Source organism: Fringilla coelebs (genome assembly GCF_963513975.1).
Source record: "Fringilla coelebs genome assembly, chromosome: 26".
Lineage (NCBI taxonomy): Eukaryota > Metazoa > Chordata > Aves > Passeriformes > Fringillidae > Fringilla > Fringilla coelebs.
The window spans coordinates 1,774,383-1,786,658 of NC_140052.1; the positions used below are offsets into that span (position 1 = coordinate 1,774,383).

Genomic DNA, 12,276 nt, shown 5'->3' on the forward strand with positions numbered 1-12,276 from the left:
CGGTGTGACTCCCTTGCGTGTCTTTCAGAGAGGGCATGCACCAACCACTGTGGACCCCTTGCCTTCTTGCTGCAAGCAAGGATCTCCTGAAGGGATGCTGGAGCAGGAGTCTGCTGTGCAGGTAGAAGGGGGGAAGGGGCGCGTTCGTCGTGTTGCAGCGGGCTCTAGGCCCTGCAGAGAGCCTGGAGCTGCTGTCACCAGACCTCATCTGCCACTTCAGTTCCATCTCAGCGTCCTCCATGCGGGGCTGTGCCCAGCCAAGCTCTGCAGGGTCCTGGGGACACCCTCAGGGCTGCAGCTCGCGGTCTCCAGCCCAGCTCGGTGCGGCGCAGACCGAGAGGCGCCGTGGCTCTGGCCACAGAGCTGCTTCATTTTGCTTTAAATTGCTGAAGTTCCATCTTCCCCTGAGCGATTTGGAGAGCAGGGCTCGTGCACACGGGCTCCTCCCTGCTGACAGAAGTGTTTATGGAGCGTGGCTCAGGCATGACACTCACTAAACACTGCCCAGCCTGGCAGCCCTCCCCAGCCCTGACGTGGGTTACCATAATCTCCAGACTGCAGGCAGGAGCTTCCTTGTTGTGCTGCCCTGCACAGCCAGGTGTGTGAGTGCTGATAGGGTCAGTCCAGCTGCTGATAAACCTCTTCCAGCCTGCTGATGCTGGCTTTGGCTGCAGCATTCAGCACAAGTGGGTTGATGAGAGCTGCAGACCCTCCTGTGCAGGGTGAGCTGACCTCCTCCTGCAGGGATGACATGCATGAATTGCCTGAGGGTGAGTACTTGGGCACGGTCAGGGGTTCCTTGGGCAGCAAAAGAGGAGAGGAACAGGTCAGCTGGTGTACATCAGGGAGTTTAGCTATATTCTGGCTGGGAAGATGAACTCCAGTCCAAAGAGAATGCCTCTTCTCCCCAAACAGCTGCTAACTGGACCTCAGGCCAGCAGGAAGGCTTTGCTGCCCTTCTTAGGTCATTGGGAACCTGCCTAAGGTCACCCTTGGAGCCAGTGGCATTGAAACCAGGTCCCTCTGTGCTGTATTTGCCTTGTCCTTCTCACCTCTGCTTCTCTGGGAGAAGGGAGGTGCCCCAGGTGTTGTTTTTTTGCAGTATTGAGGTGGTAAATGTCGGTTCCTGTGTGGTCACCTTCCTGCCCTGGACAGGTGCACAGGATGGTGTTTCTCTCTCAGCACAGTGCTGTGCTGGCTCTGCTGAGGAGCAGGTGGCTGTGCTGCAATGGCTTTGCTTGCATGTCCTCACCAGGGATCTGCTGGCAGAGATTTATTACCAGGCCTGTGCTTCTGGTGCTTTTCTGTCAGTGCTTTCTGCCCTGCATGGCTTCCAGAGGCTGCACCCCAAGCTCTGGCCAGGCAGAAGGCTCAGGACAGTAAATCTGGGGTAGCCACAGCAGAGGGACTGTGCTGTGCTGCCCCCAGCATGCAGATCCTGCAGAAAGCCCCTTCTGAACATTCTGTCCCTGCAGGGAAAGCAGGTGGGGACAGTCCTGCTGGAGGAGAGGTGGGGAATGAGCAGGGAATGAGTCAGAGCAGGCTGCAGGAATCAGGAGCAGTTTCCAGCAAAGAGAAGGAAGCTTCTCCACAGGGCACCAGGGCAGATCCTGATGGTGGGGTCTGGGCTGCAGCACCTCACCTGGGTGCTGGCAGAGCCCAGGTCAGGCTGAGGCTGCTCCAGAAGCTGTGTCTTAGTCCCAGGCTGGCTCAGAGCACGTCCCTGATCCCCCCCTTGCACTGTCAGCATGCTGGAGCCCTCTCAGCTCCCCAGTGTTGATTGCACAGACCTGCCTGAACCGTGTCATGGTCCAAAAAAGGCAGTGCATCAGGAAAGGAGGGGAGAGAGAGCCATTGCTCTGCTGCTGCATCTCTCTCAGCAGCTGTAAATGTTGTGATGTTATTGAAGAGGTGTAGTGCCTGAGCAAAGAGCTCTCATGTATTGTCTTCAGTCACAGCCTATATATTTTTTGATGAGGTAAAAATAGCTTTTCTTTTTCAGGATATGCAGAGAGCAGAGGCTCCTGCTAACATCAAAGGAGACTGACAGCTTTCCCCTGGGTGTGCGTGGCCTCAGCTGGCAGGAGCAGGAGCTGTGTTAATTCTTGCCTTGCTTTCACTCTGCAGGAAAGGAAAGATGTTCTGCTCTCCTTTTCCTGTTCAGGTCTCTGGACCAGCCTCTGTTTTCACTCTCCACTGCTGCTGGAGGCCCAGCACTGTGCTTCAGAGGGAAAGTGATAGTTTGCAAACGACAGAACAAGATCCTGAACGTGTTACTCAGAAAATCCATTAGGCAGCAGGCAGGGGCTGCAGGCTTTCACAGAGCTGCAGCCCTCCAGGGGATCCTTATCAGGAGCATCAGTCTGCTGGGTAGGGACATCTCCTGCTGCCCTGCTGCGTGCAGATTAAGCTGTTTGTGATATCTGCCCTGCTCACAGCTCTGAACCTGCCCCAGCTGAAGCAGCCAGCAAAGGGGACCCACGAAAGAAGGAGGCAAAGGGCGATGCAGATGTCTGGAAATGCTCAGCAGGGACTGAGTGAACCTTTACCCTGACCTGAGGCAGTCCAGAGCTGCCTCTCCTGTTAAGAGTGCACAAAATTGGGTTTTCCAAAAGCTCCTTGCTCCTGATTATGTAACGGTGGGGGATTGTGCATGGTGGAGAGGCCGGCACTGGAAATCTTGCCCTCTCTTCAGCACTGGAAAAATGCTAATTGACAGATTGCTTCCCTTCCCATAAACCTGCCAGGTGCCCTCTTTCCCTCCTTCTTTTGCTTTGGGATTTCTCCTTTGCCAGTTGTGCCAAATTCTTCTCCAGCTCAGCCCTTTGCACGGGAGTGTAAACAGATCTTTCACTTCCTGCATGCCCTGATTCACCTGCTGCAAGATGGTTGAGCTCCCCCTTTTCTTCACCCTGCTCTGGGGATCTCTGCTGGGTGTAGCAGCCACCAGCCCTCTTGGGGCTGTTGTGGAGCCTCCACTAAGCAGAAATGAGCATGGACAAAGGGTTTACTCAGGCTGGTGCATGAAATGAGAGCAAACTCACTTGGCAGATGCCTTCCAGAGATGACTTCTCGTGCCTTGACTCTCATCATGGCTCCTATTAAGATCTGCAGACCTGTGCTAAACCATGTGGGCAGAGGTGAGGGTGATGGCAGAATGGGACTTGGGCATGTGGGTTTCTCTGTCTCGAGTCATGTGGGCAGGGGTGAGGACGATGAAAGAATAGAATTTAAGTGTCTGGTTTCATCAGCTGAATTTTCCCAATGCTTTTGCTTTTCTCTTTCTCCTGGGTTCGCAGTCTCTGCCTGTTCTCTGTGTTCTGCTGGCTGAGTGCCTGAGGCTCTGCTCCCGTGGCCTCTCTGGAGATGCTGTGTTCTGCTGAATGCTGCCTTCTCCTCAGAAGGCAGAGACCTGCCAGCAGGTTTTGTTTCTGCTGCAGGGCCCGTTGAGAGCATCCAGTTTCTGTGAATACAGATAGGAGAGAAAGTTGCTGTAAGAGACAGCACAGCTTCTGCTCCTGAGCACCTGGAGCTGAATCTCCTGCCTTCCCTGACTATCCCATGGGGACCCTAAGTGTTATCCCTAACTGCTCTCAGTCTTAGCAGCTCTTTTAGTGTGTTTTGAGGACTGACAAATTCTTCTCATCTGATGAAAAAGGATTGAGGTTATCACACAATTGTGTGGATGACATCTGCAAGGCGGAGAGTTCCAAAGGAGCACTGGCTCCAGAGACATTCCTAGGCTGGACAGTTCCTTTAAACCAAACCACTACACTGATGTGAGGTTTTGGTGTTTCTGCTGGAAATGATGCCTCAAAGGTGAGGATCATGCCCACTGCTGGACACAAGCCCACATGAGGAAGGAAGTGTCCAAGCAAATGGCGAGGGCTGTTGCCCTTGGCAAGGGTTTGTGACACATCCTCAGCTGGCAGAGCTGACTTCAGGCTCCAGGACACTGGCATCAGCAGCTGGAAGTGCCTGGATGACCTCTGAGATGTCAGCTGGACCTTTCCACAGCATCTAGACAGGATGCAGTACATGGCTGGGTGCCAGGGTTAGGGTTTGCTCCTCACTGCCAGCCCTGGGGCTCCTTGGCTGTTGGCTCCTGTGTGCTGCCCAGCCTTGCTGGACCTCCGTGAGTCTGGCTCAGCTGGGCTGGAGAGACGAGTGGGCAGACAGGGTAAAGAGGATGTGTGTGTGTGTGCCAGGCTGGAGTGGTGTGGGGAGTCACTTCTTGACTGTCTCTGTGTCCCAGAAAGCACCGTGAGATCAGCACGAGCCCGTTTGTACTTGGAAATCACCGACTCACAGCATCCAGCCGCTCGTGCAGAGCGGGCTCCTGCCAAGCGTGGGCACCTCTGATGCTGAGACCCTCCCTCCTGTTATCAGGGATGAGCAGCAGGAGCTTGTGGGAGCTCCTCCCTGGGTGTGAGCGAGGAGAGATTAGAGCAGACACACAGCAGGCTCACAAACCTCTGAGTGCAGCCCTTGAACTCCAGCCTGAGCCCCTGGTTTGGCTTCTGCTTTGTTTGGCCATGGCTGCAGTGCAATGGGCTGGTGTGGTTCCAGGCTAATGGAATTATTGCTGTGAGAGAAGGAGGACACCTGGGAAAAGGGACAGAAGAAGCCTCTCCTCAGGGCCAGGAGAGGGTGTCATGAGAATAGATTGACTCTGAAACCAGGACAGAGGGAAAGGGAAAATTTAGATTGTCGGCAGATAAAGGGAGATTTTTCCTGAAGGAAAAGAAAGGGAAGGAGAGTAGAAGCACAGTCTGATGTGCTGTCCTAAGTTTTTGACTTTAGAAGGTCTTGGAGCACTTAACAAAGTCCTGATCTGAGGCTTCTCTCTTGTAGAATTGCTGGCAGCAGCCTCCTGACACTTCACAGCCAGGATGTCTGCGAGTCTGTAGAGCATGACGCCGGTGTTTGGGATTTAGCAGGCACCTAAGAGTGCAGAGGTGCACAGCAGCAAGTGAGGCAGATTATTCTCTCCCCTGGAATATCTCCTGCCTGGAAAATTGCTAGGAAGGCAAAGCAGAATGGAAAGAAACTCTGCAAAGGAAAACCAGCAGAGGCAGTTTGTGCAGCTGGGAGCAGCTGCAGTGGGGCACAGTGTGTGTGCACGAGGCAGGGCTGTGCTGAGCTCTGTGCCTGTCTGGTGGTCAGAGCTGGGAAATGTGTGTGTCTGTGCCTGGGTGAGCTGGGATGGTGCTGGCTGGGACCTGTGTGTGTCTCCTCTCTGTGTGCACACCTCCTCGTGCCCATGGGGTCTCTGCACTCCTTGCTGCTCTGAAATTCAGGAGGTGGCAGTGACCCAGCCTGTGCTCCCATTGCCCTGAGCGGTGGGCAGGCAGTCCCCTCATGCAGCCTGACATCAGAAGGACAATATGACAACTTCACCATCTGAGCAGAGCTCTCCCATCCCCTCTGGTGGGATGTGTGCTGGGATTGCTGCTGTCTGATGCCCTGCACCTCTCTGTGCATCTCTGGAAGGTACATCCTGAGCTTGGGGAGCAAGAGGCAGCACGCTCCAGCCTTGCCATGCTCTCCAAGGCCTCTCCCAGCATCCAGAGGGATGGAGGGAGCCCCAGGAGTTACCTGTGAGGTGCCAGGCTCCTGGGCATATCTGTGGGGCTGCTTTTCCTCTGCTCTTCCTGAGGTGGTACCTGCAGCTCTGACCCCCTCCCTGCGCTTGGCAGCAGCCGTTTGCTTTCCGGAGGTGGCTCGGTATTAAATATCCTGTCTGACACAATAATGGAGAGAAAATGAACAAATTCCATTAGCAGTTGGCCATCCCTGCAGGGTCTGCATTGGAGAGAGGACGGAGCCTGTATTTTTAGATAGAATGCAATGTAACTTACTGGCTCTCTCAAAGCTGGGGAGTAGATAACCAAGGAGGGAGAGAGGGGACACCAGGCTCAGGTTTCAGCTGAAGTGCCGGGCTATGGCAGCACGAAAGGGCAGGTCCTGTCCAGACGTGGCTGTGAGTATTCAACACACTTCTCCTTCATGCCCACAGAGACCCCTGCTTTGCTTTTCTGCTCGCTTTCTGCTTGTAGGCTCTGCTGCTGGGTGTGCTGGGGCTTTGGGAGCCCCTCTGCTGCAGGGCCACGTAGAGTTTTGCCATTTAATCTTCAGAGCCCCATGTGTGTCCCACGGATGACAGAGCCTGGCTGAGCTGTGCTTCGATTTTCCAAGGGTTTGCTGCCTTGTCTTCGAGCCTGACCTGAGAGGCTTCTAGCAGTGTCTGGAGCTGGAAAAGCTCTTTGCATTCAGCCTGTTGCTTGAAGCTGTCAGTGTTTCCTCACTGGACCCCAGACAGCGTGCAGAGCTCGGGGCGTGAATGCGCACTGCTGAGCACAACGCTGCTGCTGCTGCTGCTGCCTCTTGCAGCTGATCCCTCTGAGCGAGCAGACCCCGAGGTGCTGCCTCTCCTGTGCATCCACAGCCTTCCAAGGGCTCTGCTGTGAGCCTGGGGGCTCTGCTGTGATCCTGGGGGCTCTGCTCTGAGCTGGGGGCAGGCAGAGCCGGCTGGCACAGGAGCTGATGAGATCAGCACGTGTTGGCCCCGCACGGTGCTGCTGCCCTCCAGCTCTGTCCTTCTGACCCCACAGGGGCCGTGGCACCATGCCACCCTGCTGCTAGCCTGCTCTGAGCTCTGTGCCTGGCCCAGCAGCGCCAGGTCACCCTCTTTGTGGGCCTTACCTCTCCAGCAGGGAGCCTTTCTCCCTGGTAGGAGCGTCAGGCAGAAAGGATGAGCTGGGGAGGCAGATGGAGGAGACCAGAAGGCATCTGAGGTGTGCTGCTCCAAAGCCTCAATTCAACCATCTGAGACTGCAGAGAGAAGGGAAGAGAGGAGCCCTGAACCTCTGCTAATTTAGATTGTCAGCATCATCTTCCCTACTACACCTCCAGCGCTTTTATCTCTGGCTGTGTTGCTTCCAGCTCCTGTCCAGGAGCTCCCTAATCCTGGATGCTCCTCTGCAACCAGGCTGTGGGCAATACAGGACAGCTTGGGGTGGCAGAACAGAAGCTCTCCTAGCACAGGAGGTCCCTGATGTAAGTGGCACAAGAGAGGTTCTGGTTTTCTCTGGGAGCTGAAGACAGAGGAGCGTGTCCTGCCCCCGTGCCATGGATGTCTGGTGGTTCTGGGCTGCACAGAGCCCTTGGGGCTGGCACATTCCAGCTCCAGCCACCAGCTCAGACTCACAGACCCACATCACTGCATTTCCACCCTTCTCCAGCTTCCAGTGAGCCATGCCATTGTCTCCATTTGCTGCCTCACACTGCTAAGTGGTGTTGCTTAAAGTATTGCTGTGCCTTGCCTGGGCTGGCTGTGGTGTAGCGGGGAAGCACTGCCAAAAAAGAGAGTTGGGAAGCACTGCCAAAACAAGAAAGAGTTGTGACTTTCCCAGCTGTGAGAGGCTCAACTGGGGCTGTTGGTACCCAAGCTCACTGCTGCTGCTACTCAGGGGCTTCTGGAGGAGGGTAGGGGTGAGCTCACTGCAGCTCCATCAGTGCAGCCCAGGCTGCAGGGGGGTTTCCTGGGCCAAGGGAGGCTGTCATGGGGGCAGGAGTTCCCTCCATACTGTCCCCAGAGTGTGACAGGATGAGCTGCAGGCCTTCTGCCCCATCATCTGGATGCTCTTTGTTTTCAGTCCAGGTCCCAGCCCTTCTTTTTCCTGTCTGATTTGGGGCACCTCAGCCTGTCCCAGCAGTTCCCACTGTGGCTTTCCTGGCCTCTGCCTTTTCTGCCTGGTCTGTGGAGTTGTGTTCTCTGCAGCTGAAGTGAAGAGTTGACCCAGTGCTGGTGGTGGGGGAGAACAAGGGGGCTCTGAGTTTCATGCTTTCTCTTTTTGTCTCCAAGGCTGATGCTGCAACCAGTTTCTTGAGAGCTGCAAGATCTGGGAATCTGGACAAAGCCTTGGATCACCTCAGGAATGGGGTAGATATTAACACCTGTAACCAGGTAGGTGAAACACACAGGGCCTCTGGTACTATCACTGGTTCATTGAAAATGTGGCTGTTGTCTTTGGGGCCAGGAGGGCAGCAATAGCTGTAAAGGTCTGGGGAGCCTGGATGTGCTGTCTGGAGCATGGCAAAGGACACTAACAGGTAAGCAGAGAGGGCTCCTTTAGTGTGACAGGCAAATGGGACACTTGGAGGAAGCTCAGCTGCTTCTCAGAGGGCAGAGCAGATGGCTGTGAAGAGCAGCAGGGTGAAGAACATCACAGAAATGGCTTGGGGGGGTTCTTCCCCTGGCCTGCAGTGCTGCAGTGCTGAGGCTTTTGGATTCCCAGGAGCTGCAGTTTGTCACAAGCAGGGAATGTTTGCAAAGTGCCAGTTGTGCTGGTTTGGGAGGTGCTGGGCAGGGGGAGCCCTCCTCATGCTGCACAGAAATAGGTTTGCACAGGAGCAAAGAGCTGCAGGCGCTGAGGAATTGTTTGCACATCGCCATCAGAACATTTTGTGTCTGTGTGGCTGCCAAATGCGAGTGGCTGAGCCTGAACTGGGGCAGATGCTGTAGGGACAGATTCAGGGGGCTGGGGCTGAGCAGGGGGGGCAGCCAGGCTGGGCTGTCCCTGCTTTCTGGAGCTGCTGGGGAGGCTGACTCAGCAGGGAGCACCAAGGCACTCATCTGTTTCAGCACCAAGGGAAGCTCAGACCTGGTTTGTGCTGCAGCAGTTCCTGGGGACAGGGTCCCACAGGGCAGGCAGAGTGGATATTCACTCATTTCCCTTTGCAAGGCCAAGAGGAGAGGGAGGATTTCTACATCCACTGGTGCTGTGATGCTCTAGCCCAGAGGGGTGTGGGGCTCTGTAAAGAATTACAGCAGGGTGACTCATCCACAAGCTAAAGATGATGGCTTTGAACTTCTTCTTCACCAGAGAGATGGTCTGCCATCAGCTGTCTCCACTGACTAGCTTCAAGCCCTGTTTCCAACCAGATTTCTGGTGCTGCTGAGGGTATTTCACACTCTGATGGAAAGAAATGGCTACAGCAGCATGAGGCTCTTCTCTCAGTGATGTCTCTGCCATCTCCCTCTGGTTAGATGGCACTTTGGGGTTTCCTTCTGAGGAATATCAGACCTGTGGGAAAGGTCCAACCTCACATGTCCTGTATAGAATAAAGAGGGATATATGTGGTCAGACCTATCCCACAAGTCCTGTATTCTTGCTCAAGTTCAGAGACCTTGACATGCCATCTGACCTCCATCCCGCCGATCTCACCTCCTCCATCGCTGCACCCGCATCTCCATCGAGCTCCCTCCGTGTTCCCAATCCCAGCATGCTCCCATCTCATCCACGAAGAGCTGCAGGACTGAGGATGAGTGCACATTGCTGCCAGGACCCTCACCAGCATCCTGATGGCACCTGGGTGCCCAGGAGATGGTTTTTGTCGAGGTGGCCAGTCCTGATGGGCAGCCCAGAGTGGGTCCCTGCTTTGGGACAGGCTGTGTGAAGCCTCTGTGTCATTCTGTAGGGCTGCATTTGTCACATTGATAATCTCAGACTGGGATTTCTGGCAATTATTTGCAGCATTTAGTGAGGAAAATACAGCACCTTTCATATCATGCACATCCTGTGGCAGTTTTGGGTCAGGATGAGTGTCTAACAACACTCCTGTCAAGCCAAAGCAAATGTGCAGAACAGCCTGTATTGCTCCTGGAGCAGAAATACCAATGGGCCAGCAATGGAAACAGTCCTGTGTGATTGTTGCACAGCTATTTGTCACAGCTTTAGAGCATTCAAAAGGTTATTTATGAATCCTTTGCACAAAAGGGCTTATGGGCTGAGGGCAGCAGCTGAGCATCCGTGGTCTTGCTCTCCATTTGTTGGTTTGGGTGAGTATAACTGAGAAAAAGCCTGCATGCCTGTGGCCACTTATCACTCATGGGACATGTGAGGTGTTGTTATAATCAGTGATTATCTCTATGGGGTTGTGTGGTTGTGTCTCTGTCAAAGAAACAAAGATGGGCTCAGTGTAGCCAGCCCTGCCTTTCAGGGTATTACAGCACATCCCCTTCATCTCCCCTTGGCAGCAAACCTGCTGTGCTTGAGGCTTGATGGAACTGTGGGGTTGGGGTGGTGAGGAAGCCTGTGGGTTTTTAGGTTTTTGCTCTTTGTGCTGTGATCAGAGTTGAGCAAAAGAATCTGTGACTCTTCAGCTATGATCCTGAGCAACTGGTGCTTTCAGTGAGGAAGAGTGGGAAACTTTTTTGCAGTCTGACAACACTCCTGAAGCAGTTCTGAGTTTAACTGGAGTGTTGAGGGCTGGAACTGAGCCTCCCTGGGCATTTTTCTGCTCCCCTACCAATATTTGGGTGGGGATGAAGCATTTCAACTCCAGTCAGGAGTTGAAACACGTGATTGGAAGGTGGGGTACTTGGGCAGGAGCAGGTGTCCCTCTGCCATGCCCCAACACTGAGTAGGGGTGAGTAAATCCAGCAAATCCACCTGGGAGAAGAGAGGGACAAGGAGAAAAAGTGGCAGCTGAAAATGCCTGCAGGTATTTAACCTCTTCTCCAGCAAATATCCCAGCCCTTTTGTTCACAGCTGGGAAGTGAAGAGGGTGTCAGAAATAACAAAGCAGAAGCTGTCTTAGTAGCCCTGAGGATGCTGTCTGACCTGGCACCCCTCCCTCTGACAGCCTGGGGATGCTAAAGGGGCATTGGCCAGTCAGGTTCCATGTGGAGGAGAAAGGCAAGCTGAACTGGGGCAGAAATGTTCCTGAGAAATCACTTGAGCTCTTTGGGAGCTTCCTGGAGCCTGCAGAGCTTAACAGTGACCCAGCCAACAGCTTCTCTGCACTGTTTGCTGCAGCTGAGCTCTGGGGGAACAAAGCCCACCATGGGCTGCAGAGCAAGGCACTGGTGGGCAGGCTGAATGCCAGGGAGAAGCCAGCTTCTGGCCTGGAGGCTCACAAACCACTGGGAATTAAATCATTAAATTTGGCTGCTGCTTGATAAAGTCATTGTCCGAAGCAGGGCTGCTCACTGCACGTCTGTAAAAGTTTGAGGTTTGTACGTGCACTCACACAGCAGCTGGGGTGCATCCCTGCTCTGGACTGTGCACAAAGCTCAGCTCTGTGCTTCAGGTGTGAAAAACCTGACTGTGAGGAGGGGAACCCCGTGGAAAGTCACTTGAGGAGCAAAGGCAGGAGTTGACAGAAGGGATGTGCCACGAGCAGGGAGGACTGAAGCAGCTCCTGTGCCTCAAACACAAAAACACTGAGCTGTGGTGCCACCCATCCATAGGAAATTGCCTGTGTGGGAACCTCCAGCATTAGTCAGCAGCCCAGCCTTCAGCTGGGTGAAGTTTTCCTGGCAGCAGGGAGCTGCTGGTGGCACCGTGGCTGCTGTGCTGGGTGGCACAGCTCGAGGACAGGGCAGTCACCCCTGCCTGGGCCAAGTGCCCTCAGTCACGTCTCAGGAGCTCAGCTTAGGCTGCTCCCCAGAGAGCTCCATCCCCACCAGATGATGCCTAACTGCCCTTTTTCCCCTTTGCTCCCTGCAGAATGGGCTGAATGCCTTGCACCTGGCCTCCAAGGAGGGCCACGTGAAAATGGTGGTGGAGCTGCTGCACAAGGAGATCGTTCTGGAGACAACGACCAAGGTAAGGAGCAGGAAGCCTGGCCACGCTGCTCACAGCTCTGCACACTGCCTGTGCTGCCAGGCACGCCAGCAGGAGCTGAGCAGTGATCATGCTGTTTGCTGCCAGCCCCCAGAGCCACTGTGCCAGTGGCAGTGCTGCTGGGCTGGGCTCTAGGACCAGGCTCTGGTTTTAGCACAGGCTTGGCATCTCTGGGGGGGTGGGAGGAACATAAACCACAGCATGGGCTTGTCCTGCCTTACCAGCACCTCCTCCAGGCACGGGCTCTGCCCCAGGGCATGTTCCAGCACTGAGATGGCCTCGACACCATTGTCACGAGCCTGGAGAGCTCTGGTGGTGCTCTGTAAATAACATATTGTTCCCTCATGCATCACCACAGCAGGTGTGGCTTTCTCTTGATGACAACGGCACAAGCGAGCAGGGCTGACAAAGGAGCAGCCTCCAGCACTGGCTGAAGGGCTGCAAGAACAGGAGGAGGCTCAGTTGCCACCTCCCTGCTGCTCTCACAGGGCTCTGGACACAGAGCAGACTCTGGCATTCTGCCACACCACCCAAAGGCACGAGTCAGAAGAGCCTGTGTGTGCATTTTCCAGGCTGCTCATCATCCCTGCTCATCTGCTGGCATGCCTTGGCTACCAGGGTGTACACTGCAGTTTTGCCTGAG

The 12,276-nt window shown here is 54.7% G+C and overlaps 1 protein-coding gene across 3 annotated transcripts in view; it reads left to right on the forward strand.

Moving 5' to 3' along the window:
• The first annotated feature begins 656 nt into the window (after positions 1 to 656).
• Positions 657 to 12,276, forward strand: part of ANK1 (ankyrin 1) — a 37,901-nt gene continuing 26,281 nt past the window's right edge. For all 3 annotated transcript variants that reach the window (XM_084221771.1, XM_084221772.1, XM_084221773.1), the window contains exons 1-3: positions 657 to 770; positions 7,868 to 7,969; positions 11,517 to 11,615. In XM_084221771.1, the coding sequence (XP_084077897.1) occupies positions 747 to 770; positions 7,868 to 7,969; positions 11,517 to 11,615 (225 nt within the window). In that variant the 5' untranslated portion in view covers positions 657 to 746. The remainder of the gene's footprint in view (positions 771 to 7,867; positions 7,970 to 11,516; positions 11,616 to 12,276) is intronic.